The sequence below is a fragment of the Talpa europaea genome (assembly GCF_964194135.1).
Source record: "Talpa europaea genome assembly, chromosome: 14".
NCBI classification, from domain to species: domain Eukaryota; kingdom Metazoa; phylum Chordata; class Mammalia; order Eulipotyphla; family Talpidae; genus Talpa; species Talpa europaea.
The window spans coordinates 24280317-24306501 of NC_140082.1; the positions used below are offsets into that span (position 1 = coordinate 24280317).

Genomic DNA, 26185 nt, shown 5'->3' on the forward strand with positions numbered 1-26185 from the left:
TTTGAACAGTATTTTAGCCGTATTAAATTTTTCAGGGGAAGGATAAATTTCAGTACCTCCTCAAACTTGGAGGAAAGAAATTTTACCCTGCTAGAATGATTAAAGGCCCGAGAACATTTATTTGGTGGCTTAAGAGAAGTTTGAAAGGTCTTATTTGCCTTCTACTTTTTCCAGTTTACAGCAAGGAAAAACACACACCTTTACTGTAATTTGCAAGATAACTTACTCGCCAATTCCCTTTGAACTTTGTGGAAGGGTAGAGGAGCTACTTAACATATGGGTAAAATCTTCTCCATTCAGTGCTTGACATTTACAATGGAAAATTGCTACACTTAACAATAGTTATTCTAGTATGAACATTTAGTGTATTTATTCTTGTTGAGGAAGTCAAAAGGGTTTTCCCCTCAGATCCCCTTCCCTGACCTTCACCTTTGGAGGCAGTGCTTTCGAGAACTGTTTAAGGGTAGTCCAAATGGAATGGCCTTGATTAGACTCCAGTCTGTAACTCTGATCCTAGAATATGGGTGAATGCTGATATTTGAGCAGAAAGAGTAGGAGAAGGGTCATAATGTAGTAAAACATCAAAATGAATTTATTAAAAAACCTTCCAAATACTAGATTAGTACAACCTCTTTAGGATGAATGATACTGTCTTCTGAAGAAAGTATAAAGAGAATGACTTTCTGATGAGGGTATGTAGTTTGTTCTGATTTAACCCAGGCGAGATCCTGGGTCGGACAACACATGGATCTGGGAGAAGAATTGGTTTGGAAGAGACTTGTAAAGTGTTTGCTTCCCTCACTTTCTAATGATAATATTTGAAATGTACCCATCCATGTACTGGGATTTAATGTTATAAATGCTCTGTAGTGTGCATTTCTATTGCCTACAGTGAAATGACTGTGCCATTTTGATTAGAGTTGTATGGAAAACAAAAATGTTCACCTTTAATCATGTTTAGCTTTTTCACCCGAGGAAAATCACACAGAGTAGTACACTATATCATTTCTGTCCCCAGCATTGCATTGCCTCTTCTAGCAAACATTAAATGCATGCTTCTGTGTCTCTGTGAGGTTAGGCCATAAACTCCTGCTTAGTATTCAAATGGAAAGTTGCCCTTTCAAGATTAGCTAGATCTGTCAAACCAAGATATGATTCTTTAACATTTAAAGATCTCTCGACATTTCCACCTCCAGAGTACAAGCCTTTTAGCTATTAGTTTTCTCTGTTAAGAGCTATTTTTGAATCTTGTTTAGAGGCAACCTGTCTCAGTATACTCTCAGTTTAACTCTTCAGGATCTGGACTAATACTGGCATTATTTTTTGCATATTAAATCAACAGATACTAAACATAGATGAGATCTGAGATATTTAGGTACTGTTTCTCTAGGACTGTCAGCATGAATTTCAATCTTTATCATTTCATACACCACCCATTGATTTCTAGACTGTTTTGTGTAGACTGAAATCTTTGCTAAATTTCAACTTGTGCCTCTTAAGCCTAGCCTGTGTTTCCATACATATAGATACATGTGTTTCCTTTTTCTTGAATTCAATCTTCCATGAATTTTAGACATATTAAAATACCACCTAATATGATAGCATCACTAATTGCTTCATAAGTTTAAAGAGCTGTTTCTTGTTCTATGCATAACTGTGCTGACATTACCATTTGCCTCTAAATATATCTCTCAGTCGGTTTGCAGGAATATCTTTCCACTCAAGTGAGGGTCAGAAATGTAGGTGATTTTTACATAACATGAAGGAAGGAAGCAGTAGCCTGTAGAAGGCTACCCCCTGATGTTCTGCCACTGACTCCTCTTTGGTGATCAGGACAGAGTGGCCTCTGTTTTTACTACATTTTCTCCCTCTTCTCTCTTTTCTCCTTTTGTTGTGACCACCTGTTTTTTATTTTCTTCTTTATTCTGTATCGAGTACCCTCAGTCAGATAAAGTGTTTTTGAGTGGTTGCTGATTCAATTTGACTTTGGCCTTAAAATACATGGTAAATTTAAGTTAATCTGTTAATAAATAGAAGCTGCTTTTAAAAATTATGTTTATCTTGGTAACATTGATTTATGACTCTGTGTGTTTTAGGGATTTAGGTTCACATCTCTGCAAGTGTATGTTATCACACCCTGCCCACTGCTACCACCGAAGCACCAACAGTCTTGCACCACAGTCCACAGAGCCCCCTACTCCTTCTGTCTCTCCCTTCTGGACTCTGTTTCTGGTAGTGCCATTCTAGAAACTGCTTTTTGGAGAGAAAGTAATACACTATTATATTACTTAAGCTGATCTCCAAGGTTTTTGTGCATCTGCCTAATGATAATACTTATTTTCATAAGCAACATTTACTTATTTTAATTTAAAAAATCTACAGTGATAGGTGAATAAATATGGGTTTATTTGCATGTTTCAATAATGGATTCCTGAAAGCATCAGATAAAATAAAATGTTGGAATTTAAAATTTCAATTATGCAATAATTAAAAATGAATTTCTTGAGAATGTTTAATTTAGAATGTTTTGAGCTTTGTGTTGAATAAAAATTCATAGTTTGTTTTAATAAATTACACAGGTGAGATACAAAGAAGAGATAAAACAGGCAACAGCCATTTCTGATCCTCCAGAGCTAAAGCGAGTTAAAGAAAACCAGAAGAACATCAGCAATGTGTGATCATATTTCTTTAAGTACTTTTTTCTGTTTTAATGGATGTCAGTCCACAGTGAGGGTATAACAATTGTACAGGTCAGGTTCCATTACAGTGAATTCTACTGTTGGAGGGTCAGTTCTTTAAAGATGGAGAAGATTTCACACCTCTTTATGCCACACTAGCCCATTGCTGGTGTGTGCACAAAGAAAAATGTTACTGAATACCTACTATGTCCTTGTTCCTGGGAGACTTCAAAGAAGAGTGATATATCCCCTAAGGTTAGAGACTAAATATTCTCAAGGTCTCTAGAAGGAACAGGCATCGAGACAATTATGCAGTGTTTAAGTGCTATAAGGAAAACTAACATTTACCATGATTTTTGTGTAACTTCCATTCAATATCTCATTTAATAATAAATAAAAATTCCTCTTGCAAAGTGCTGTAGAAATTCAGGAAGGCTGTGTTAGAGAGAAAAGATCCTTGGAGAAAGAATATCATGTGAATTAGATCTTGAAGATTTCAAAAGGGTTTGGGGTGGTTTCATGAGGAAGTGCCTTTCCTGGTTAAGCAGTCTGAATATGTGTAGGATCCAAGGCCCGTTCAAGAAGGGACAGGTTTAATGTGATGAATAAAGGTCACAAGAGATGATGGTGGTCAAGGTCATAAGAAGTTAGTCGGGAGCCCCAGTGTCCTTCAGTATGGTTAACATACTAGCATGGTATTTAAGAGGATATTAAGAGGCCCATTGATGATCAGGCCTTGACTTAATGATTAATTTGTCTCAATGTATATCTTTTTAGAAAAGAACAGTATTTTCAATTTATCATAGAGACATATCACCCCCTTAAAATATCTTTATATGAAAATAATACGAAGTTAATGAAAAAATAATACTATAAGTCACAGCACAGGTGATATAATATGGCGTATGGCAGCTGGTGTGTCCATAGTGGAATTTGACTAACACTGGATTAAATGGGAAGAATATCAACCCTGAACTGTTAGTTTGACCCCAGCTCCAGACCTTCCTTGATGTATAACCCTCATAAGCCAGCCTCTGCAAACTCAGTTTTCTCATGTATAAAGGAGGAAGTAGGATGCTGAGTGAGATAGTGCCTGTAAAGGTCTTGGCATGTTTGGGAGTGGATAAATGTAAGACATGAAAGTCTCCATGTTAAATTTATGCCCCCAACTTCACTTGCACTAGAGATGGACTGCAGAAGTTTCTCTACATCGGTAATGTTGTTCAACAGACTTTCCCCCTCTGAATTCTACTCAAAATAACCTTTTCTTGCATCTTGCCATTCATAGACATTACCCAGAAACTCTCCTTCCTTTAACTTGGACTGTTATTCCTATCACAAGAATCTGCCTAAACTCTCAAACAATATACCATGGCATGTAGTAAATCATACATCAAGGAGAGGAGAGAAGTCACAGCAGAAGGGATGACACCCTTTCTCATTTATTTTCTAGGTTGATCAGACCTCTCTGTACTGGCACATTGGCTGTTGAGAGTGTGCATCTCAAGTTCATTTTATTGTGGGCCCCATGGGCCTTGTGAATTCTTGTAAAATCAAATCCTTAACATTAAATTTAAACTCCAAAAAAATCAGTAATACTGTTCTTGAGGAATGCCTTATAATTAATTTTAACCTGTAGTTTTACTTTTATCTGTCAGATTCATCTGATGATCTTGCTGTCCCATTTCTCTGTGTTAGGTGCTCATCTGTGTCCTGGGGTGTTGTGGAATTGCTGGGAAACTTGTCCACAAATGATAGGGTCTGATCCCCCAGCTAAGAAAGAAGCCCCTCTGCACAGTAGGCCAGGAAAATTTCCATGAGGACAGTTAGAGTGCAGGCCTTCTAGTGTTGGGGATTTGTGCAGAAAGAGACTTTGAGTTTCAGGTACCTCTTAGTGACCGTCTGTCACTAGGATGCAGGCATAAGGCTGTTGGGACTCTCTTATCTAATGGCAGGAGCGCAGAATCTTTTTTAAAAATTGTAGTAAAACAGTAAAATAACATTAAGTCTACCAGTTTAACCATGGACTTATTCTACAATATAAAATGATAATTTGATAAATATTGCTTTAGTGCTATGAAATAAATGAATTCACGGAAGGGATCATATATTACTACTGATCAGATAACCTCAGAGAGGCTACCGAGAAATACTACTCCTTGAAGAATAACCACTAAAAGTGAAATTCAAAACAATCTTTGGGCAACAAAAACTTAAGAATCTGGGATCACTAAGATGATTACATCTACCAGCAATGCATATTTTCCTATAAAATCCAATAAGGAATTTTAAAACTAATGAATGCTCTGTAGTATGTGACATGTCTTTTAATCTGTCCCAGTGTTGTGGTACATGTGTCCCTCCCGTAACCCTGCTGTATTGCACCTTGTCTCCCAGCTCCAGTATAAAGAGCAGAGGTATAAGGCGACCCCAGTCAGCACAACACCAGAGATAGAGAGAGTGAGGCGGAACCAGGAGCAGCTGAGCATGGCAAGTTGTTCTGCTTTCTCTTATATTTTTATCAAGCATTACCTACTTTCATTCTTCACAACACTCTCTGAAAAGCTTTAAACCCTCTCCATATGTGGATGCTCCTTTGCACATTCACATATTGAAAGGCATGCACTTTGGCTCTCTCATGTGAGTCCAGGAAAATTTGGGACTGTGTTTCTATAATTTATCCATGTTTGTCTATTCCAGAAATCTTCTTTAAGCATCCCTAGTGTGCTAGGCACTGTTCTGGCCACTGGCATACAAAGATGGATAGGACTCAGCTCCTATCCTCATGGACCTCATAGTTTTAGTTGGCAAATCTTTGAAAATATATCCCAGTGAGGGCCTGGAGTACAGTGGATCTGGTGTTAATCTGAGAAAAAAAAAATATCTCTTGGAATAGGAATCTTGAGGCTGGTGCCCTTATAAGTAAAATGGAAAACATTATTTAATCATTCAATAATCTATTGCTAAGAAAGCAATGAGAGTTAACAGTTGTGATTGTTAATCTCTAACATGGACCCTGTGTGAAATACTTTATGTGAGCCTCATGAGGTTGGCACAGTTCTTAGGTGTGGGAAACTGAGACTTGGGGAGGTCAGAGGACATGTTAGATACCCAGAGTTTGTAAGGGCATAGTTGGGATTTGAACCCATACCTCCCAGAATTCAAAACTTCCTGTCAAAGATGCTTCCCAATAGTTATTTTTTTTCTGTTTTCTGATCTCTACCAATATAAACACTAGTCTTCTTGTAAAACAGATAAAGTCTTTTGAAAGACTTTAAGAGTTCTCCCTGGTGGAGAGAAAATTGGGCCAAATTCTGCTTTATCCTTATAATATTCTTAGTAGGTGGCACAAGTGAGGGGGTCTCTAACTTCTGTGGAGGTGAAGCCCCAGGGTCAGAGAGAGAGTATATAGCCAGCCACAGTGACTTCACTATAATTCTCTGTAATGACTTCACTCTCACCTTTCTGCAGTTTATTTACATTATTTTATTTACAGAATCTCCAGTCAGTTTTGATATTGAACAATAAAGCATTTATAAAAATGTAATTTTTAAGAAGGACAACCAACACTTTGTGCTTGCTAAGTAAGATGACACAAAATCCAGGTGTAAAGGTGAACAAGAAAGTTCACTAATGTGTACTATGGAAAACAAATGTGTCAAACGGTAGGGTTCATTTTGAGGCTCATGCTCTATGGTACTTGGGTGGAAGCCATTCTGCTAACTATAAAATCCTTATTTATCCTCCACAGGTAAAATACAAAGGAGAGATGAAACAGGCAACAGCCATTTCTGATCCACCAGAGCTAAAGAGAGTTAAAGAAAATCAGAAGAACATCAGCAATGTGTGATCTTAGCATCTTTCTTTTTGTGATAGCAAACGTATTATCAATATGTCAAGGAAGGGATTGTGTTTACAGATTTTTCACAGCCTTGTGTTGATAGTCTGCTCTCAATTCACTACCAGTGTATTTGAAAGGTTTCAGGGTTTTAGGTATGGTGGGTGCAGCCAGGCGTTCCCTGCTCTAGAGTTCTCGGTGACTAGCAGTGTGACTTTTGTCTGCAGGTCATCATGTGTCCCTTATCTTCATGCTGCAGCTGCTGTAGTTCTCCCAAGTGCCATGAGAGTAGCTTTGGGTGTCTAGACCCTACAGATAAGTTTTCCCATTATCTTTCCTACCTGGATGTGTTCTTGTTTTCTGGTCCCCCTCACCCTGCTCTCCAGGTCCCAGCTAGTGTCACTTTATTTTTGGATGATGTCTAGGGAGAAATGATAAAGTCTGCAAACTGAGCAGGTCACACAGGGCAGACCCATGTTACAGGCACTTGAAGAGGAGCTGTCAGTTTTCACTTAGACAACAACCCCTGGCCTGCTCTAGCTTTCTTCTGTTTATGTAATCCATGGATGTCATTCACTGAGAGAAGCCTTTTTTGAAGTCATTAACATATAGATTGGGTTCTTTGGAAGAGGAAATTTGGAAATCTATTAAGTTCAAAGAAATCGTTTATTCTTCAAACTTTTATAAAGTCGTTTAACCAGATTATAAAGCAAAGGCAGGTTATTGTTTGGCACTTTTCTTAAAACTGTCATTTGGAGATGTGGGTGCTCATCTCTTCCTGGTATATTTAGAGTCACACTTGATGTGACTCCATTACTCTCAAAAAGGAAAGTGGTAATTGAGAAAGAGGAATGGAGGGGTGGAAAGCCTGCTGGCCCTTTGATGGATGACCATGGTCACCTACTTAAAGACATCCTTCCAAAAGTTCTGCTGCATTTAATTTGAAAGAAACCACCACAGGATAGTACCTTTCTAAACCCAGAGGAGTACCTGTAAATAATTGATGGAGGGCCTCCCCTGGTGGTGCAGAGGGTTGAGCACAGCGCTGTGAAGCTGTCCACAGCCTCTGCAGCTAGGGTTCGATGCTGGGCCGGCGGGGGAGAAACCCACAAGGCGTGGCAGACCTCTCCTGTCTCCCCACTGCTCCCCTCAGCAGTGTATTTCATCAGTCTGCCTATTCTGTTCCCCACTCTGTCTCTGGTGAATCCTCTCACCCTCCCGCCCGTCTGGCCTGTACCCCAGTTCTTGTATGCATGGATAACTAAATCTTAAAAAAAAAAAGCAAAGAAAAAAAATAATTGATGGAGACATTGCTTATCATGCCTCTTTATGATGGAATGCTTACTGCGGCTTTCTTGATGTATGTCCATGCATTTGAGGCCATTCGCAGTGATTTAGACCCATAAACACATGTATGGGAGGAATAAAATAGATTGATTATGATGCAAAATTTTTAATTATGATAGGTTTCTGACAGCAACCTCTTTTTATTAATTTATTTTTTTTTAGCTAGTCCTTGAAAATAAATACTGTGAGATGCATATTTAGTTGAATTGACTCACAGTACTCTTTTGTTTTCTGAAATGATAGGTTTGTTATAAAAGTCAATTGGGAAGAGCCACAGCTTTAAGTGTAACTCCTGAAATGGAGAGAGTAAAGAAGAATCAAGAAAATATTAGTTCGGCAAGTGTTTTTATTAATTTTGGTCTATTTCTAAGGATTTGGCTTTTATTGTTTACATTAGTCCCTTTTTTTATCTTGGAAAGTAGAATCTGTTTTTGAGGAAGCATTTATAATATAGTCAATGAGTACATGCATTATTTCAGATGACTTCTAAAAGTTGCCACTGTAAATTTATATTTTCTTGCAAACCTTTATTGCTATTTCCAGATGTGACAATTACAGTCAAGTTTAGTGTTAAACTAGATCACATTCATTTAAACAGAGATTCATGTTATTTTAGCCAGTGTCTTTGAAAGTGGTAAAGTCTTTGATGCATAATTTATGTAACTGTAATTTTATGGATGCAGATTGCTAAATGCTCTTTGCACAACCAAATAAGGAATGAGTCATTACTCCAAAGAAAGGGGAAAAAAATCTTTAAATACATTTAATATAGAAATCAGCTACTCATTAAAGTCCTGTGGTGCCTATCAGTCTTATTTGGATCGTGTGCTTCTCTGAGTATCGGGCACATATGCCCTCGGGTCTGCAATAATTGGTGTCCTAAACTGATACATAATCAGCTTCACAAATTGCAGTGTTATGATGATCAGCTGTCAAGAGGGGCTCTATGCCTGGGGATCAGCATTTAGGTTTATAATTTATAGCTCTCTAGTGGCATTTCTGTCCAAAGATGCTGACTGTATCAACATAAATTACCTTTAAGCTGTGGCTGCTTAGAGGAAAACTAGATTTGTTCTTCATTATTTCTATCCTTTGTGAAAGTGAAATAAAAGGAAGTAGAGGGAAGTTTGGTGTACACTCTTCAACAACTCTATGGTGGAAAATAGGGCAGTCTAGGAACAGGAAAGTAAATTTAGGTTCATTAATTTTGGATCATCTTTGCTGACTTTAAGTAAATTTAGGTTCATTAACTTTGGATCGTCTTTGCTGACTTTAAGTATGATAATCACTTTTACTGACTACGTTGTTAGTTGTTAGTGGCTTTGGCTACTCATGCATTTGTTTTCAGTTGTAAAGAAGTTTAGATCATTTTTGTTATAGTCTTTGAGAGTAAAATTTTAGGCTATGTTCCTAAAACAAAATAAACCACTGAACTACCTACATAGGAAGTAATTCAGAATATTTTTGGGAAGCTTGAAAAAGTATTTTTTTATTATAATTGTCTTATAAGTATGTCTGCTGTTTGCTTTGCAGGTAAAATATACCCAGGACCATAAGCAGATGAAGGGTAGACCAAGTATGATTTTAGATACACCTGGTCTGAGATGTGTCAAAGAAGCACAAAATCATATTTCAATGGTAGGGTACAAGCAGCTCCTCATGACTAAACTATACTAAGGAATGGCACCACTGAGTGTACCCATGGCTTAGATCACCATTAATCCGGATGACTAACAAAGCATGGAAATGCGGACCTGCTCATCTGATAGGGCCAGTTGTAATGTAATAGAAATACTTAGTCTAATAAAATAATTTTTCTCAGTGATTTTTGGGGTGTGTTTTTATTTCTAACGCGACTATTATAAATGCATCTTGTGAAAGACATTTGCCTGGAATTTTCCAATTAATTTTATATGGAATTTGGTGTGTTTGCATGTTGCAAAGAATATTTAAAAAAGGTGTTTTAAAAACAGTTTCATGAGATGTCATTATAAACTATAAAGTACGCCCATTAAAATTATACAATTTAATGATTTCTATAATAATTGATAGAGTTGAACATCCATCACTGTAATCCAATGTAAGCAGTTGTAAAATGTATGCTTTAAAGTAGATGTGTTTTTGTAATAATATACAAAAAGTTATGTACCTATAATTAGTTGTAACTTTCAAATCTAATTTTAATTACTACTTTTTTTAAATAATTGTGTGGAAATAGCTTATCATTTGATTGCATACTAAAGTTTAAGAGATAGGAAATTAATATATGGCTAAATTTGTACATTTGGGAAGTAACCAGGATTAAAAAATACAATTTTTAAACCATCTTACTGATGTACAGTGTTCTATATAATTTAAAAGAATTGCTAACCATCTGATGAAAAACATTGTGAAATGATCTCGTTATTTCTGATGCTAGGAAGTTGATTTTGAGAATAATTGGAAAGCACACATACATAGCAAATAATCTCGATGCAGGTGGTTCAGTGAAAGCCACCACTTTATCAAAGTCAGGACATTTCAATTTGAGTTAATATTGTTTTTCCCTTTGTTTCAGGTAAAATATCATGAAGATTTTGAAAAGACAAAGGGAAGGGGCTTTACTCCTGTCGTGGATGACCCAGTGACAGAGCGAGTGCGGAAGAACACCCAAGTTGTCAGTGACGCTGCCTACAAAGGTGTCCATCCTCATATCGTGGAGATGGACAGGAGACCTGGGATCATTGTCGGTAAGCTCGGTGCTTCTCTGCAGGTCTGCATCGTCTGAAATCAAACTGCCTTAGATTTAGAGTTAGCCTCCTTACTCACTGTTGTCCTCTTGTGTGGAAAATGGGCCACAGGCAGGTGTTACCATGTGAACCTTGTTGAACTGGATTAATGGATTCATGACCTTCACTAGGTATCATTGTAGATCCTTTCTGTTTTTGAACATTCTTTCTCTTTCATAATGTTCTTATCTTAAGAATGCCCTTGCTTGTTAAAGAAAGAAGTAATCCAAACATTAGACAGGGATGAAAGCAATGGTTAAACAATTATTTTGTTTTCCTTTAGCTTGTGTACCTGATCACTGTACTGAACTGCAGGCATCATCTTCCTGGGGGTCAGAAATGCCAGAAATAGCAGCATTTAGGTCCTAACCACAAGTGGACATACCAGATTCCGATGAATAGCTTATGTATTTTCTAATATTGTTTCTGACCTGGGATAATTGAGAGCTACCTGAAAGTCCCAGAAGTATGAGAGGAAGGAATTTTCCCTTCCTGCCATCTGTTCTGTGTTGTCAGTCAGGGGAAATCTTAGGAATGCAGCGTTGAAAGGTGGCTGAGAGTTCAAGACCATCCTGAAGTCCAAGGTGAGACTGGAAGGAAAGTTTCTATTTTTTCAGTGTCTGTCACCCCTTCTTCCAAATTGAGCTTCTCAATTTATGTAGCGAAATCAGTAGTAATTTTGGTAATCTTGTGACATGCATCTCTGTCCTGTCAGGTTACCTTCTTCTTCTCAGGTGAGGTATCGTTTGGGGGCAGGGGAGACTAGTGAAAGGCCATTGAGAGGTAAGTTGGATGAAGAAAGTATATATTTGACAGGTGATATCTTAGTTTAAATTAACAGTACTGTACTGAAGTGAGGCCACTGAATTACTTGGATTATTACTAAAGGGTATCTGGAAGTATTTTTTGAAGTGGAATTCTAAATGTATCTGTGGGCAATTGATAGCTTCTCTGATCTTCCCACGCTGATTGCTTAAAAGGATCACATTAAGTTGGATGGATAAGTTGTGATGCTTTCATTGAAAGTAACACAGAACTACCAAGTTTCATTACTTTATATCTCTCTTAGAGAAGGTCTAATTCATCTCATGAGGTGGAAATGCTTCTGTACAGCCTACCTCTGGGTCCCCCAACTGGAGGCAGATGAATTTCCTGCCAGAAACTGTGAGATTCTTTAAATTTTGACCTCTAAGAATTCAGTACTCATTACCTTTGAGATAGAAATCATGAATATTTTGAGAACCTAAGATATTTAGCTCTAATTTATCCATTTACTGGATAATTCAGAAGTCATTTTATTTTTCTGATTAAGGGAACCTTTCCATCAAGCACTTGCCTATAAATCCACAAAATGGAGTATATTCAACAAATGTAAAAGTTCTGTGCCAGGCATAGAAATATGGGTTGAGATTTTCCCAGTAATTAGGGCTAAGTCAATTGTGCTGCTTTTATTTTTGTTGTTGTTTATTAGTTGTATAACCTTGGTCAAGATAATTCAGTCTCTGCCTCAGCTTCCTCATCTATAAAATCTAGATAGTATTACCTACTTTAATATGTTATGAAACTTAAATGAGTTGTGTTATAGCAGAAAATAGTGCCTGGCATACAGTAAGCACTAAATAATATTAATGAAAAAGCAAATGTCCAGTTCCAGTTTACTATTACAGTAAGTCCTTATTTATTGTTGTCCATAGATTCATGGAAACTGCAACTTTAAGCAAAATTCTGCATAACCAAAGCAAGAACTGAAATAATGTTTTGTTCAGTGTTGGCTGGGACTCTCTTTTTCTCATCAATATTATAATAAAATAACATTGGATAAAATAACATTATTTGTGGACCTGCTGTAATAATTTACCCTCAAGATCCATTTCAGCTGCACATCCATAAGTAGGTTTTTATTTTCCTGTAGTTGGTCCAAAACAGCACAGGTTATTTTAGGACCGGATAACCCTTTGTTGTCGAGACTGGTAAACCTGGAAGTTACTAATTAGATTTATTTTGCCTCCAACTAAAATAGGAGTACAAGTTGGCTTGCAGTCTGATTACTGACCCAGCAGGAAAAAGGAGGCTGGGCTCTACTGAGACGAGGAAGCTGCTCCGCATTCATTTTCCCACCCTTGCTTCTGTGCCAGTGCCTTATGGCACTTTTCTAATCCATGTATCTTACGTGGGTTGGCTTGCACTTGCCCCCTCAGAATGAAAAGGGGACTTACCACTTGCCTACATTTTCATTTGTCTCTGTTACAGGGAGAGACACTTTGTTTATTTGTTATGTTTTCTTAGGCAAAACACCTCTCAGTCACTTCCTATGAATGAATCACTTACATGTCTTTCATCAGGAGTTTTAATCAAACATTTTACTGATTTCAGCTGGAGCAAAACAGGCGCTCTGGGCATGGGGGTGGGGGGGCAGCTGCTTAGAGCTGTGTGATGTGCATGTGTTGGGAGCTGACTCACAGGCTGTACTTGGACGGTCAATGAAGAATAAACTAAGCGACTTACATTTGATGGCAACGTTTTCTAAACAGATCCTTGTGACCTGAATATTCCTTCCTTCTCTGGTCTGCAACACAGTGGGTTTGCTTATTACATATTTGCTTTTTATATCCACCCCTTTTCAGACACTTGTTGGACTCTCTTTGGTGCTGACATTTTTTAAAATTCATTCTTGATTTGTTCATTTCTTCCTTTTGTTAAAAAGACCTCAAAGTTTGGCGCACAGACCCTGGTTCCATCTTCGACATTGATCCCCTGGAAGACAATATTCAGTCCAGAAGTCTCCATATGCTCTCTGGTACTGCTTACATTTTGAGTTTCTCTCCATTTACATGCTTTTGTCATGAAAGTGAAGCTACTCTGAACAGTAGAGGCAAATTGTGCCAACTGTGTAATGTAAATTTTAAAGTTGATTCAAAACCCAAAAAAGTGCTATGCTGTTTTAATATACCATTCATCATTTATGAAAACAAAATTTGCAAAAGGGTTTTTGAATATATTCTCCCTTGGTTGTTCTAGGTTCATTTAAAAAGTTATATAGACCATGCTTGCTTATGCTTTTCATTAGTGACTATGATTTAAAGGTTTTCTGAGCTTACAGATAGAATTCTTTGGAGTGCACTAAACCTTTGAGATTTGTTTTATGAAAAATACTGTTATAACATTTTAAAGGTAGATTTAAAGAAATATCTTAAAACAAAGGGCACATTTTCTATATAGCGTCATAAAATCTTAAAATAGATCTTAATCCTTGAGTTTTTTATAAAATGCAATGTAGGATGTTTATTTGACTTTTAACTTAAACTGCTTATAATTAAAGGCAAAAACTGATTGGTTTGGACATTTCAGACTTTCAGGCCATGTTCAACAAAATTTGAACTTGGAGAGTTATACAATTTTTTTAAACTTTTTTTTTAAAGATTTATTTATTTATACAAGAGCTGGGGTATAGGGCAGAGGCGCAGGAGGGTGAGAGGATTCACCAGAGACAGAACAGGGAGCAGAACAGGCAGATGGACCAAAAGCACTGCTGAGGGGAGCACAGAATAGGTCTGCTGTGCCATGTGGGAATCTCCCTGGCTGGCCAGGAATTGAACCGGCATTGCAGAGGCTGCAGAAAGCTTCACAGCACTGTGCTCAACCCACTGCACCACCGGGAAAGCCCAAGTTATACAGTTTTTAAAACAATGTTAGTAGATATATCATCTAGGTCTTGTTCTGCCCCCTGATTTCTACTCTGGATTTAATTGTTGATATTAATAAAATTAAATGCTCAAGGCAAGGTAGGAATTGTAATACTTCTATAGTCAATTTGATCCACATCATAAGCTAAACTGTGTCATCTAATTTTCTAAAAGCAAAGAAAAGGCAACATATATTGTACGCTTGGTGATGCTTGAAAGCAATTATTTATTACAGACATTATGCTTGATGGAAATTCTTAGTTTGCCAGTGTTTTCTTAGATTTTGTCAATATCCCATTCCCCATTTTTCCTTTAAGTAGATAAAAACTAAGGAAAAATGGTATTTAAATCATTTATGTAGCCGATACAATGTATGCAGAAATTTGGAGTAGGTGATTAGAACTTATAATCGCTGAGTTTATTGATTATAATTGAATAATAAGGAACTGCTTGAGTCATTTATGAATATTTTCCCTCCACTATAGAAAAGGCGAGTCAATATAGGAGACACCGATCTCGATCTCATTCCAGCAGTACTTTTGGTACAGGGCTGGGCGATGACAAGTCGGAACTATCCGAGACTTACCCTAGCTTTTCATGCTGCAGTGAGGTGACAAGACCCTCTGATGAAGGAGGTATCAAACATTTACCACTCAAAGAAAATTAATCCATTTTTAAAAATATGTCACAAGCATGTCTTTAACATAATCTTCACTTTGCACATACATTCTAGAGCTTTTTGAAAATTTTTGATTATGTTTACAAAGTTAAGTCCTTATTTTTTTTTAAATTACTAATTTGCATGTTTGTTTTCCCTGTCTTCACTCTTTTCACTGCAAATGGATCTTTAATGACAAAAATGTCTTGGGACCTACTATGTGAGTCTGTTTCACAGGGGTTGTGTGTGATGGATATATACAGAGCTGTGGTGGAAACTTGAATTCTGCCAAGTTTATATCTGATTTCCATTAAGGACAATCAATCTTACAGTTATATGTGAGTCACTAAGAGGTTTCTGTGAATTTGTGTATATGTAGGTATTGATATACAACTGCAGACAGAGTTAGAGCTAGCAAAAAAAGGAATTGGGTATGATGCTTGGGATATGAGATTTTTTTTTAAAATAGAAGATACTGTTGGTTGTTCATAATCTCTATATTTTACATACCATCCTTTTCTTCTGCCTTCTATTTTCTGTATCCAAGTTGGTGGATTAGATCTTGAACTTTTAGTTGAAGTTGTTTGGATGTCAAAGAAATCCTGCAGATAAAGCTATAACTAAAGATTAAGATGAAGATGTGGCCTTACTCATTGCAGCTACGTTTTAATGCAGTAGGCAGGGGAGAGGATGGGGCATATAAGAACAAAAGAAATATTGAATTTCCTTTTTAGCCACAAAAGTCAGAGTGCTGAAATCCCTAATACAGGCATTTTGATGTCAACCAACTTAAACGCCACAAGAAAAAAAAGAAATGTGATTGAAGATCTGATGGAATTATGAAAGCTTTTGTAATTTTGCATTGTTTTTTGTAGTCATTAAATTGAAACCCGAGGAAAAAAATCAGTTATACGCTATACATCTTAAATTATACATTCAAACTGATTGGGCTTGGTGGAAAGATGTGAAGCGTCTCCTTTATGATTCTAATGAAACATTTGTGAACTAGTTTTGCACGCTCATATTCAATAGATAAGATACACAGGAGAGATCTTTTCTCTGGGTCTCTAACAAAGGGCTCAGTAACCTCTTGAATTTTTTTTTGTTTTTGAACCTAGGATTATTGATTTGTCCCCTCAGTGTTTTCTGTGGTTCTGGAAGTGTAGAATAATGTTGACATTTGACAAGAGAAATAAAACCCAAAGCAAATGCAAGAACATATTTTTGTCTAACCTTTCTTAATTTGCTCTCCTCAGCATACTGGAGTTGACATCTCCCCCAAAAGCAGTGTCTTTGCTTCACCAGTGCCCCTTTTACTTCATTTCTGCCCACACTGATATCCATTCTTTATTCACCAAATGTTTATTGAATGCTCTTTGTACACCAGCCAAGAGTTGGGATCTGGAAATGCATAAGGCAGCAAATAAGAGACATGTGTCTGCTCTAAGGGGCTCAGAGTCTGGTGGGGGACCCTGGTATTAAGCAGATACTTGCCTAAGCAATATACAGTTATGAAAAGAGTAAGTTCTACGAGGGCAGGTCATGGGGGCCAGAAGATACAAAACGGGGATTCCATTTGACCTTGAGATGAAGGAAACCTCCCATGGGGAAGAAGATTTGTGCTGACATGGCAATGGTAACTGAAACTTAACTAGATCAAGGGGACTTGGGAGAATGTGTGGGAGAAAAATCTTTCTGCTAGAGAGAATAGAACACTGCAATGGCATGCCAGTGAGACATTTACATGGAGGTGTTAGGCAGCTAGAGTTCAGAGGAGAAGCCTGCTCTGAAGATGAACATGGAAGTCATTGTCTGTGGTGATGTAGGTCCCAGATGAGTCTGTAGAGAGAGAGGTTTCAGCGGATAAGTCTAGGTTCACCTGTCTCAGATTCTGTTCTCTACTCCAGGGCTGCATTTGCTGTTGGTTTATCTCTTCTTTCTCTTCTCAAACCACCAGTCCTTTTTTTCTAATTATTTCTAGCAAGAGGACCCTACACTGTGCCAAATGGAGTGAGAAAAATGTCTCCATTGAAAGAAGATATACATAAATATTGCATTTGTACTAGAATTTGACTAAAAGTAACACATGGTGGCATTTATAAACTTCTGCCTCAGTCACCTGTTAAGAGACCAAGATGCTCTGTCTTTAGTGACATTTCCTACTTGGGAACAGACATTGAAAGGGGTACCAGTGGTTATAACATAAACACAAGTGATGGTATACCCATAACATATCTGAGTTAATTTGAAAAGATTTCAGGATACATGGGATTATACTCTTGATTTCATTTATTTTAATTGAAGAAAAAGCATATTTCTACCAGTTGGCACTTTGTTTCTTTATTTAAATGGTTAGTGACATATCAAACCTAGTATGTTCAAAACCGGCGTCCACTCCTCACCTTCTTCCTAAAATTCTGTGACTTTTTTTGGCTTCCCTGTACTAAGTGGTCACTGCAACTTTCCAGGTACTGAAGTCAAATTATTTGGAGTCATCCTCAGCTCTTCTTGTCTTTTACTCACATGCCACATCCAACAATTAGCAAATCCCAAAGCTTTACCAGGAAGAATCTGGCTGCTTGAGCCCACGCTGCCCTCACTACTGTGTCACCTGCTGCTGCCTGCCCCTTGGGTCATCACAGGGGCCTGACTGGTTTCCTGCTTCTGCTCTTGCCACCCCATGCCACCAGATCTCTGCCCAGGGCTGCTTTCTACTCATCAGCTAGAATATATGACTGAAACATACATTAATTGTATCATGTCATTCTCTTCTGCTTTCATTTCACTCTGACTATAACCCAAGTCCTCACCACTGCTGACAAAGCTTTCATTGGACCTGGCAGTGAAGATCTGTCCTGGCTCTCTCCATCCCCTGGTTTAATCACACCTTATTGGTCTCTCTGCTTTACTCAAACCTTGCATGAAAGTGCCCCCGGGCCTTTGCACTTACTGTCCCTCCTTCTTGGAACACTGTCCCTTTCAACCCACTCTTTCCTTGGTATTTGCTTGCCTATTCCTGTGTTTTTGCTCAGATGTCACTTTATAAGAGACCCTTTCTACATAAAACAGACCCCTGCCTGTGCTGTTCTTTCCCTTTCACTCCTTTCTTTTCTCTTGTAGCAGTTGATTCCACCTGAAATATATATTTGTTTATTTGCTTGTCTGTCTCTGCTTTGCTAGAACAGAAGCCCTACCAGAACAGGGAGATTGGCTGATTTGTTTACTACTCTATCTCCAGCTCTTAGAATAAACACCCAGCAAATATTTGATGACTGAATGCAATGGGCAAATTAATATTTTAAAAGCTAAAACCACATATATAAATGTATGTAAGTATACATTTAAAAAGAAGTGAAATTCTATTGTGGGAGGCTTTCAAGGAAATTCTTCCATTTTTGTTTTGATATGTTTCAGTGACATTAAAGCATAGCTGAAAAATAACCAAAAGTGGAAACATCCCCAGCATTTTTTTTTTCTTTTTTCTGGTGGGGAAAAGAAAGAGTAGCATCCATGACTTCTTGGTTGCTTTGAAATTTAGGGTCCTCTTTGAAATGTGTCTGATGTTGGGCGCTGGTAGGGAGGTGCTGATTGACTCTGTAAAAGGAGGAAGCTTTCATGGTGGTGACAGCTGTTTGATGAAAACCTTTAGTGTCTTTAGCAGTAAGGATTAATCATATGCATTTGCTTTAATACTATTGTAGAAATTGAAAAGAATTTTAAAACAATATTTGTTAGTGGCAAGACAAAGAATAAAGAAAATGTATTTAAAATGGCTTTTTTTGCCCTTTCAGATTTTGTTGAGATTCTTAAGTTTTAATCACAATTTTGTGTGATGATGTGTTTTGCACCTGAGGGGAGGCCTTTTGCAGTGGGTGTCTCCCTGCTGTTGAGGTGCTGCGGGTGGCAGCTGTGTTCTGTGGGGAACACAACGCTGGACCTCACCCGAGTGCTCTTACTTCATGGTCTGGATTTTACGCCTGGACAGGAAGAAAGTAGGACAAGAACTTTCTAAGATGTTTTACATTTGCTAGCCCAGGAGACTTACATTTAAACTCTTTCCCCTTTCTTCCTTCTGCATACGAGAATGTGTTCTGTTTTAAGGAGATCTGTTTTACTTTGTGAATGAAATGCCTGGTCAGTTATGCGAGTCATAGTTTTAGGGACCTGCTTCAGAGCCAGAGGAAGTTCTCATTGTTAGGACAAAGGGTTAAACAATCAGCTCATTTCCTTGAGGCAAATGTTTCCATCATTCACATTTGGTTTTCATGAACATTAACATACAAGCCTTCTTTAAGTTTTTATCATTGTTTTAGTTATGTGTCTCACGATATTTTCCCATCTTGCTTTGATTGCGGAATATTTTCATTTTCTTATGTGATTATTTTGGGCTTTCTTTGCTTTTCAGTCTACTTTCCAGGATATTAAGTTACCAAAGGGTTTTTCATTTTACATTTCTACTGTGTTACTTTGATTGAATAAAAGAGGTTCATCTAATTTTGTTTTGATTCTTGAATAGTATTATTTGAAATGATCTTTATTGCTTTTTGGTATTAGATTAGGTTAACTTATTTTTGTTTGACACACATTTCCTTTAGTAGAAATAATCCTGATGGTTTCTGCTTATTTCACTTCAAGGTTTTCTTTGATCTTTGTGTTTGTCTTTAGTTAGCGTGGGTCTGCAACATGAATTTGCCTCTGCTACATTTGTATGTCCTTGGTTTTCCTTAATGTACAGTGTTCATATTGCTAGTATTTTTATGTCTTTGTAACCAGTATTTACCCTCCTGAGTTTGAACTTGTGCTTAGTTTTGCTTCAGGTATTTTATGTGTTTCTGCTTTCCTCTGAAGCATCTAAATATGGGAATGTGATGGGGAAGGGAAAGCAGATGTACTTTTCCACATAGACATTGCAATGCCTCAACCTTGTGAACTTTTCCCTTTTTTTTTTTTTTCTGGTATAAGAATCACATTGCGAAGACCTAGTCTTTTCTTAAGTGACAGAAAGCAAGTTTCTGAATTCTGTGACAGCCCCACCAGAGCTGTGCTTGTAGCCTTTCATCCCATGTGATATGTCCTTAAAAGAGGTTAGGTCCTAAGACATGCTTTAGTATACTTGCACCACTTAGTACATATAGTGAATAAGAGGACAGCACACCAAGAAGGGATTTACTTACCCTGATGTTTTATAGACAGACATTGATAACTGCATCTGTTTACTCACCAAGTTTAGTCTCTGTCATATGTGTGAGATGCTGGGAACACAAATATAAAAGACATAGTTATTGTTGTCAAAGAACTCATGTTTGGTGGGTGAACCAGATGCACAAGCCCATTTTTTCTCAGGAAGATATTATGATTGGGTCTTGAGACAGTCCCCAACTTATGATGGTTCTACTTGGATAATTTTTGACTTTATAATGATGTGAAAAATGGTATACATTCAATAGAAACTGCACTTCTAATCTGAATGAGGGCAGTTTATTTTTCACTTTCATTATAACATTCAATAAATTATCTGAGCTCTTCAGCACTTAATTATAAAATAGGGCTTGCATTAGATGATTTTTGCCTAACTGTAGACTAATTAAGTTTTCTGAGCATGTTTGAAGTAGGTTAGACTGGGCTATGATATTCAGTGAGTTAGGAATATTAAAAGCACATTTTAGCTTGCAATATTTTCAATTTATAATACTTTACGGGGACATAACCCATAATATAACCCATAACATAAGTCAAGGAAGATCTGTACATAGGGCTAGAATTAGTGAGATGGAGAGAAGACTTTAGGCATATAAGTAGCCTACAGGGAGCATTGGAAACTTTGTGTGTTCTGGGTCATCTTGAGCTCAGGGACTGTGTCTAGGAAATAAACTGAAGAAAAAGACCAGAATCAGTGTGGGCAGAGCTGAGTCACAGTTTCTTCAGAGACAGGATTTAATTGAATAGAATTCCTTCTGATTTATTTCACTGAGTATAATCCCTTCCAGCTCCATCCGTGTTGTTGCAATGACACAAGTGCTGCAAAAGAATCAAGTTTTTTTTTTTTTTGATTGCTCAGTAGTGTTCCATTGTGTTTATATAGCACTTCTTGATCCAGTCATCTATTTCTGGGCATTTAGGTTGTTGCCATATCTTAGCTATTATAAATAAGGCTGCACTAAACATACGAGTGCAGATGCACTAAACATAGGAGTTTTGTTTCCTTGGGTAGGATTCCTAGGAGTGGAATTGCTGGGTCATATGGTAACTCCATTTTTAGCAATTTAAGTGTCCTCCACTCTATAGGAGATTTAAACACTATTTTGAGGACCAGTTTCTGAGACTGATAGTTAATTGAATCAGTGGTTAAATCCACTGTGGGAGTTTGTCTGAAGAATCTGGTCTGCATTGGATGATTTAGGTTCTATGAAGAGAATTAACCCCTTGAGCATCCAGTGATCAGAAGAACTTCGTAATTGTCCTGTAGGGGAACTAATGGTGTAGAGACAGCACAGGATTTTCACATCAAATATCACATCTTCTCTCATTGTTGATTTTGTCATTTATGTAGAACAGTGGAAACACCAAAACCAAAGCAGACTCCAGGCGAAAGAGTCAACCACTGAATATTTAATGGGCGTATCAAGCCTTAGGTCTGGAGCCAAAATCTTATTAACCATCTCAGCTGATGACATGATCATTCACCCTAATACTTGGGCAAAAACCATGGTATCATCCTTATCACTGCTCTTCCTCATACTTCTCACCAGATTCATCTCTATGCCTGTTGGCTCTATTTTCAACCTATCTCTGTCCCCAGTCCAGCCTCTTCTTACTACTTCCATTGTGTCTGAGAGACTCACCATCCTATTTCTTTGGGATTGTCAAACAGGCAGCAGGTCTCTAGAAATTATCCGTCTTATATAACTGAAACTTTATACCCATTGAGCAACAATTCCCTATTTTCCCTTCCTCCCAGCCCCTGGCAACCATCACGCTACTCTGTTTTATGAGTTTGATTGTTTTAGATGCTTCGTGTAAGTAGAATCTTGCAGTGTTTGTCCTGTGACTGGCTCTTTCTCTTAACATAATATCCTGTAGGTTCATCTTTGTTATCACAAGTGGTAGGATATCTTTCTTTTAAAAGGCTGAATGATAGTCCTTTGGATATTATTCCATATAATATCACATTTTCTTTAGAGGTACCATATCACATTTTCTTTATTCATTTGTTCATAGTTATTTGGATTGTTTCTGTATCATAGCTATTTTGAACAGTGATGCAAGAACAAGGGGCCTCAGATATCTGTTTAATATTAGGAAAATTAAGATCAAAATCACAATGAGATATCACTTTGCCTACATTGGTATGGTTATTATTAAAAAAAAAAACCACACAAGTGTTTGTGAGGATGCAGAGAACTCTAAATCCTTACACACAGTTGGCGAGAATATAGAATGGTGTTGCTGGTCTGGAAAGCAGTATAGAGATTCCTCAACAATTAAAAATAAAGTTTTGATATAATCCAGCAATTCCACTTCTAGGTATTATATTCATAACTCTTTTTTACTACCTGACATTTCATTTTGCATTATTTATTTGTATAGTGTCTGTAGCTCTTCTGGAATGTACTCTTTAGAACAGAATCTTTCTGCTTGCTTTATTCTCCTTTCTCTAACTGGCATATATAGAGCAGTACATGCATTATAGTACACTCTCAAAAAAATACTGAATACATAAATATATCCAAATTAAAGTTTGAACTGAAATACAAAGATGCAGCTTTGCTGCACATGTTAAATCACTAAAACCTGGCATTAGACTTCAATTTATTAGTCTAATTAGAGTTAATTTAATTTGAGTGTAACAGTGCAATAATAATCCTTATTAAAGTTATTTTTGAAAGCAGTAAGGTAAATATATTACTGGAATGTAACCTTGTAACCTATGTTTATCCAAAGCCTGCATCGGCTAATGACCTTTCATTACGAAGAAATCAGTTAAATTATTTCTACACTAACCCTTCTGTTCTCATATAAGTACTTTTCATCTCAGTGTTTTACCTTACTAATGACATCTGTTCTTAGTAAGGACTCAATGAAGTAGAGTGTCCAGCAGGTGCTGAAATTCATACCTTCCGTGTCTCTATTTCAGTGTATTCTAGTTTATTGTTGGATCATTAAATCAGTGAACTTGGTGGAGGCAGACAACGTGTGGTTTGCTTTCTTCCTATTACCCAGCACAGGACCCAGAGTACACAGTGAATAAATGTAGAACAAAAGGAAACATATGCAAGAACACCATTTTCATAAACTCAGTGAAGAATACACCAAATTCCTAAGGAGTTTGCCATTCAATTAAGACAGAAATAATAAACACAGGCACAGTATAAAAATACATTATTAACATATTTTGAAAATGATGGATATATATCCAACCAGTAGTGTTTCAAACTCTTTAATATAAATAATATCCATAATGTCACAATCTTTTGCATGGTATTTGCATTAATTTTTTGGTGACTTTCTTTTCCCACTGAGGAGTTGTATTTTGTAATTTATAGATAGCAATTTGCTCCAGGTTCAGGATTATTGGTTTTTAGTCACTTGCAGTTTTAAAATTGGATAACCAAAACAGCCTACTAGAAAATATACTTCTGATTTTGTACCCTTTGCCTTCATTTAAAATAAACATTTCAGTATTTCTATTTTCACACTACTTCAGTTTTCTGATTACTGATTGGCAACTTCCAAAACAGCCTGAAAAAAAAATCCAAATCCTTCCTAGCCTGACTTTTGTAAACACATTCGATAAGAGAATCTCAGTTGTTTTATTTCCTTACGATATTTGAGTATTATTTCCAAACCAAATTCCAGAAGTTTGCTAATATCTGTTAAAAGTGATGTTTCAATGTCTTCATTCACATTTAGGAAGATTTGAAGACTTTATGATTGAAATACTAAATCTCGGTTGTGAAACTAATCTTCAGGAGAATTAGTGATTCCTTTATAATGAAAAATCCAATTAGTAGAATGTGACATGATGATATTTAGGCATCTCACTAGTATATCTAATCTGTAAAAAACACATATTGCAAATTGTTAGGAACTTTTAGTCATTCTCTTGCTATCCCCCAAGAAAAGGTTTAGGGTTTTGATGGAACTTGAAGTCTTTAGACAAACTCATATTCCTCATATCATAGGCTTAGGATGAAGGCAGCAGCATCAGTTTCCTGAGAGTGAAGTTAGGGAAAAGGATCAAATACTAATGAATAGCACTTGTCCCACAAGGCACATGTGTCTTTTATTGATTTGCCAAAATTAAATCAAAGGGTTCCATATGTGTATGAAGGAGAAACAGCTGACACTTAAAGTAGCAAATAATAAAACATTAAAAATATATTTCCTGTAAAGTTGAGTTGACTGAGAGAAGTTTTGATCGTCAGTAAGATATAAATATGGCTATAGCCTATGCACCAAATAAGAAAACTTTGTAAGAACTTTATTAATTGTAAAGTGGCATGCATACGTAAAAGGGAATAGGTTTGCTAGGGTTTCATGTTGTTGAACATTAGCAATGAAAATGAAAACAGTAGTTTTTGGTTTCTATGAATTAAACTTGATGTCCAAGTTGATAATAGAGGGGGTATCCATACATATTTACTGTCATACATAAAACAGTAAGTCATAATGTTATCTTTGTAGTCACAAATTTCCCTGCTTTCCTATTTCCCCAACTTCCTATTTTATCCAGGTGCCCCACATCCTTCCTCCCCAAGCCTCGGGCTAGAGGTCATGGGGGTTGGATCCTGACTTAACAGGAATTACTTAAAATTTCCATGGGCTGATACAGCTGGAGATGTATATTGAGTTTCTGCATTTTGTTCATTATCTCCTATTTCCCAGGCTCATTGTCATGTACTACTTTTATCTGTGACTAGATTCCCTGATTCTTATTGCTGAATCTTTCCCGTGTGCCTTCACCCCAATATTCCGCACCGGCTCATGCCACATTTTTCAAACCTTCTGGTTCTAGATCTTTATCTTGTACCGTATATCTGACCTTGTGTTTATTGCTCTTTCTGTCAAGCTCTTCTGTAGATCCTGTCTAATTGTACCTATAAGTGTGTGCCTTTCTTCACAGTGACCTATTGTTCACCTCCCTACCTGACTGTAATTCTTCATACTTCTCTAGCCACATATACTCTTTTTTTTAAAGATTTATTTATTTATGCATACAAGAACTGGGGTACAGGCCAGAGGTGCAGGGAGTGAGAGGATTCACCAGAGACAGAGTGGAGAGCAGAACAGGCAGATCTACTGAAATACACTGCTGAGGGGAGCAGCGGTGAGATAGGAGAGGTCTGCTGGGCCATGTGGATGGCTCCCTGGCCAGCAGGGGGATCGAAGTGCTGCAGAGGCTGCAGCTTCACAATGCTGTAGCCACAGATACTCTTAAACTTAGAGCTTGGGCTTTGGGAGTCCACACTATCCTTTATACTCATCCCTCACATTTCTCTGTCTTCAAATCATGTCAGGTACACATTGAGACAGTTTTCATCTGTGGCCATCAGTTGAAAGAAATATACCAGCTCATTCCAAAATGTAATCAATACTCAGATATGTCTACAGATATAATTAGTGTGGCTTGTCAATAGGAGTGTCTAAGGTAAAACTATATTTGGGAACTCCTTCTGCATTAATGATGTTTCCTAAGAGTCAATATTTGAATTGATTAGTGCAAGGAAAAACAGAAATGTGTAGCCAGTTTTAAGTCCTTAAAATACATATATCTATCCAGTGAGTATTTGAAGAATTTCTGCTGTAAAGGTTTATTGTGATTATTTTTAAAGATTTATTTATACAAGAGCTGGGGTGCAGGCCGGATGTGTGGAAGGGTGAGAGGATTCACCAGAGACAGAGTGGGGAACAGAACAGGCAGACTGATGAAGAAATACACTGCTGAGGGGAGCAGTGGGCGGGGCAGGAGAGGTCTGCCACGCCATGTAGGAATCTGCCTGGCCGGCCGGGAATTGAACCTGTGGTGCAGACGCTGTGGACAGAGCTTCACAGAGCTGCGCTCAACCACCTGTGCCCTCTGCTGCAAAGGTTTAATGAGAATTTCTTTCATTGTTCTTGCAAAATGAATCTTCCTATGTAAGTTTGATTTACACCATATTGGCAGTTGTAGCCACTGAGGAAATCAGAATTTGCTGTCAACTGACTTTTCAGTC

The 26185-nt window shown here is 37.3% G+C and overlaps 1 protein-coding gene across 3 annotated transcripts in view; it reads left to right on the top strand.

The window, feature by feature from the left end:
* The window catches only part of NEBL (nebulette), a gene marked incomplete at both ends in the record, with an annotated part of 303643 nt that overhangs the window by 271853 nt on the left and 5605 nt on the right, over window positions 1–26185 (top strand). The window contains 8 exons of one of the 3 annotated variants that reach the window (XM_084254156.1): window positions 2580–2672; window positions 5076–5168; window positions 6430–6522; window positions 8107–8199; window positions 9397–9501; window positions 10421–10592; window positions 13336–13428; window positions 14800–14949. In XM_084254156.1, coding sequence (XP_084110282.1) covers window positions 2580–2672; window positions 5076–5168; window positions 6430–6522; window positions 8107–8199; window positions 9397–9501; window positions 10421–10592; window positions 13336–13428; window positions 14800–14949 — 892 coding nt within the window. The remainder of the gene's footprint in view (window positions 1–2579; window positions 2673–5075; window positions 5169–6429; window positions 6523–8106; window positions 8200–9396; window positions 9502–10420; window positions 10593–13335; window positions 13429–14799; window positions 14950–26185) is intronic. The other 2 variants (XM_084254157.1, XM_084254158.1) reach the window with 2 other exon arrangements.